Source organism: Gossypium raimondii, chromosome 11 (genome assembly GCF_025698545.1).
Source record: "Gossypium raimondii isolate GPD5lz chromosome 11, ASM2569854v1, whole genome shotgun sequence".
NCBI lineage: Eukaryota > Viridiplantae > Streptophyta > Magnoliopsida > Malvales > Malvaceae > Gossypium > Gossypium raimondii.
Genome location: NC_068575.1, coordinates 54,307,568 through 54,311,747, shown reverse-complemented (window position 1 = coordinate 54,311,747; position 4,180 = coordinate 54,307,568). Strand labels below are relative to the sequence as shown.

The 4,180-nt window shown below is 36.8% G+C and overlaps 1 protein-coding gene across 1 annotated transcript; it reads left to right on the top strand.

Annotated features, from left to right (window-relative positions):
• The first annotated feature begins 1,022 nt into the window (after positions 1-1,022).
• On the top strand, positions 1,023-3,733 carry LOC105802859 (probably inactive receptor-like protein kinase At2g46850). The gene is made up of 3 exons (XM_012634749.2): positions 1,023-1,962; positions 2,123-2,209; positions 2,403-3,733. Exons 1-3 carry the CDS (start codon positions 1,194-1,196, stop codon positions 3,467-3,469), a joined length of 1,923 nt encoding a protein of 640 aa, XP_012490203.1. The 5' UTR covers positions 1,023-1,193; the 3' UTR covers positions 3,470-3,733.
• Positions 3,734-4,180: the final 447 nt, after the last annotated feature.

Genomic DNA, 4,180 nt, shown 5'->3' with positions numbered 1-4,180 from the left:
TGACTAAAAGGTTTTTTAACGAGGGACAATTTGAATAATGGAGTATAATTTAGATATCGGTTGGGGTAATTGAGTATATAATTTATGTAACATTTGTGACAAAAAATAATCTAAGTACCAATTTGAAAAAAATGGTTTAATTTAAGTATCAAATTATAATTTAAGCTTTATTTTAAATAATGTTAATTTGTATCAATTATATAAGTAAATTTAAAAATTTGTTATTATAAGTTAAATAAATTCACCTATTTTAATTATGTTCAGCAATTCGAATAATGGAGAAGAATACACTATTTTAAAAATTAGAAAAGAAAATTTAAAATCACATTAACATTAGAAAAAAAGGACAAAAATAGCAATCATAATTACAAAAAAAAAAAGAAGCTTTTATATGGTGTGAGAATTGAGAGTTGAGAGATAGTGTAGGGGCCCACAAAGCTGACTTGTTGATAGTAAACATTCTTTAATGTCATAATCTTTTGCCACGCAACCGAGTTGAGATTAGCAAATCAACTCAACTCTAACTACTCATTTCGAGGCCGCAGCACCATCTCCCACAATTATCTACACCTCACCACCCCCCTTTGGACTTTAGATGTCCAACATCCTTTAATTACACAACTCTCCCAATGGGAAAGCGAGTAACATCATTTCTCACCCCCAAAGCGCGTATACTCCGGAGTTTGGAAATCTTTCTTTGGCATTTAGATCTGACATTCCGTAATTCTCAAACCAAATTTTGCATTGCATAGTTGTTTTGATATTATCAAAGCTTCAAAAACCCATGCAAATTGTGTTTAAGGGAAACAAGGTGGTGAAAAATCATGTGTTTTAATGAAAGCGATGAGATTGTTTAAGCCTGTTTTAATTCAATCGAAATAGTCCCCCACACTCACACTGTCCCATGATTGTGAGGTTCGAATTTGTAGCCCATTCCACAGACCAATCTTCTTCACTTCCCCAACTTCCATGCCTCATATTAACCCCCTTCATCTCACCACGTGCCTTTTTTTGGTTCTACTCTTTTCATGGCTGAATATGCTTGGCCCATCTTTGGGGAAAGATGGGTATGTTTTGTGTAGTTAATGTTTTTAGTATTTCTGAGAGGAAGCCATGAATGTGATTCCTTTAAAAAAAAAAGACCTCTTTAGTCTCCAAATATTCTCTGAAACAAGTAGAGTCAACAGGAGGCAATGTTACCTCTACTTTTAGTTTGGTTTACTCTCGTATCTCTTAATCAACCAGGCATCTGTTTGCAACATCGTCAGCAACTGCAACCAGTTTTGCTTCCAAATGGGTGCGATGACAAATGCGGCAGGTTGCACATACCATTTCCATTTCATTTGAACACTTCATGTGCCTCTGTTTCCAATGCTTTCCATCTTTCTTGCTTGAATTCAACCACCCTTTACCTCCACATCGGCATTCAAAGCTACCGAGTCCTTGACTTCTTCTCTGATGGTATACTCGTAGACTTTCCTGGAACTGGAAGCTCCACTTGTCGTCAATACAACGGCTTGAATTCCTTCAATTTTGCGGGAAACGACTACTTGGGAATCTCTGATGATAATGTGATAGGTCTATATGATTGTGAAGACTCGTCACTTTGTAAAGCAGATTGTGAGACAAACGAGTTGCCTGATTGTGATGGAAACAGGAGTGGAGCCCTGGCATGCTGTTATCCACTTTCTGATCATAGCAATTGGCATTCAGGGGATGGGTTTTCGAGTTTTGCCAAGTTTGGATGTAGGGGGGTTTCGTCGTGGGTAGTTCCGAGGGGAACCAACAGTGGGAAGCGTGGGGTTAAGTTGGAGTGGGCAATTCCTAGAAATAAATCTCAAGGACTTTGTGCCAGCAATGCAGTTATGGTGAGTGCTACAACGGTAGAAGCAGGGGTCAGGTGCTCCTGTCAGGATGGGCTTGTCGGTGATGGATTTGCAAATGGACTCGGATGCTTCAAGTGTGAGTAATCTATTATTTATTTATTTATTATCATCTTTATTAAGCAAGTAACACTGATAATACTCTCATCTTGGCTGATTAAATTAGGCTGATTTGTAGCTAAAATGATATTACTTAACTATTTATCAATTATTCCTTTTTTGGTATCCGTCTTTGACAGCCTGCATCAAGGAGGGGCAAGAAGCATATGGTGGGGAATGTGACAACAGCCCAAAACGTAGTCAAAGGAAACTTGTAATTGTGGCTGGTATGTTATCAGGAGATATCATTACCGTTGTAAATCTTCTCTATCTATGATGATTTGGAAGCCAAATCACATAATACGATAGGCATGAATGTATGTATATTTGTGTGTGTATGTGGTCATTTTAGTTTCTTTCGTGAATGGAATTCAACTACTTGTTGCGAGAATTAATATCTTTATCATTTTTGACTTTCAGGTGTTCTTGCTCCAGTTTTCATCCTTGCTTCCTTATTCATGTTCCTTTGCATATTGAAACGACCTGTTAAATCAGGTGCATTTGATATAGACCAGGCTCATTATCATAGTACCATTTCATTTCGGAAAGCTTGTAGGACTAGATTATTCAGTTACAGAGAGCTAGACGAAGCAACCAGAGGGTTTGACGATGGTCAGAAGCTCGTAGATGGAACAAATGGCACAATTCATGCTGGAGTCCTTGGAGATGGTTCACATATAGCTGTGCAGAAGGTGCAGTGCGAGAATGAAAGAGACCTAATTCATGTCCTATCCAGAATTGAGCTTCTATCAGCTGTTTTACATAGGAATTTAGCCCGACTCCTCGGGTGTTGCATTGAATCTGGTTACACCCTGATGGTGGGCTATGAATATCCTGCAAATGGCACCTTGGAGGAACATCTGCATAACAACAGTGGACAAGAATTTGGCCTTGACTGGTATAAGAGGCTAAGCATAGCCGCTGAAACTGCAAGCATCTTAGCATACTTGCAATGTGAAATTTCTCCACCTATCTTTCACCATGGCCTCAAATCATCCGGATACATATTTCTTGACGTGGGTTTCTCAGTTAAGGTTGCAGGGTTTGCACTGCTTTGCTCTAGTTCCAACACTGGCCCCCTTGTTCAGAAAAACGATGTGTATGACTTCGGACTGCTTTTGTTAGAGATAATTTCAGGCTCCAAACATTCAGACATGCCTTCACTAGCCTTGCAAAAGATTAAAAGTGGGAAGCTAGAAGAAATAGTGGATCCATCTCTTTACTACCACGAGCAGCCTATATTTCGAAGAGAGCAAATAGAGATAGTTGCAGACATAGCAACCAGGTGCTTGTTGTTCGGTGGAGATGGCAAAATTGGAATGGTTGATGTCGCAAAGGAGCTGTTTCACCTTGCAAAAGAAAGCACCGATGGAGGAAGTAAAAAGGGAAGTGCATTGGAAGAAACATTTTCAAATTCAAGCCTGCTTCAGATGATATCCATGTCTCCTGACTCTGTACATTTGCCTCGAATTGCAGGACCAGTTTGATAAAATCAGCTTGTTCGTCACGTAATGGCTGCAAATATGCTAAATTAAGTTACCTGCATTCCTGTCTATACAAATTGTGGATTTGGGAACTTGTTTTGTTGATTTACAGCTGCTGCTACATAATATGTCAGTAACATGGTTATGCTTGTATTTTCAAAATCATGAAATGAAAATTTCTGAAACATGATCATGAATGTATCAGTAACTAAGATTTCAAACTTATACTTTCTCACCGCTATTTCCCCACTTTTTTTTTTTTTTTTTTGTACTCGTTACAACTTAGTTGAGTTTTTTTTTTGACAACCTTAGTTGAGGTTTTGATTTATTTGAATGTTCTGTGGAACAACAGTTGAAACCAATGAGTGGGTACAACAGTTGACTTTTCTAGTAATTCTTTATTTTTAAATAATTAAATATTTATATAACCCTTCTAATACATTAGTTTTGTTTTAAGATTTTAGTCATTTAATAATTTCTCAATTGAATTATTATCCAATTAATTTCTAATTAAATAATAGTATAGATATAAATTTAAAAAATTAGCATATTTACTCTTTTTAAAGAAAATTACATATTCCTCAAAACACTATTCACTTTTCTAAAAGAATTTCCATTTAAAAAGAAAGAAAGAAAAGGAAACCACCCATATATTATATATTTTTCATCTATAAGGTGCACATTTATATTTTTCACCCAAAAAATAACCATTTA

Excerpts from the sequence above, each read along its gene's own strand:
- LOC105802859 (XM_012634749.2), top strand. The coding sequence starts at position 1,194 with ATGTTACCTCTACTTTTAGTTTGGTTTACTCTCGTATCTCTTAATCAA. Across the intron at positions 1,963-2,122 it reads TGGACTCGGATGCTTCAAGT|CCTGCATCAAGGAGGGGCAA; the intron begins GTGAGTAATCTA and ends CGTCTTTGACAG. Across the intron at positions 2,210-2,402 it reads GAAACTTGTAATTGTGGCTG|GTGTTCTTGCTCCAGTTTTC; the intron begins GTATGTTATCAG and ends TTTGACTTTCAG.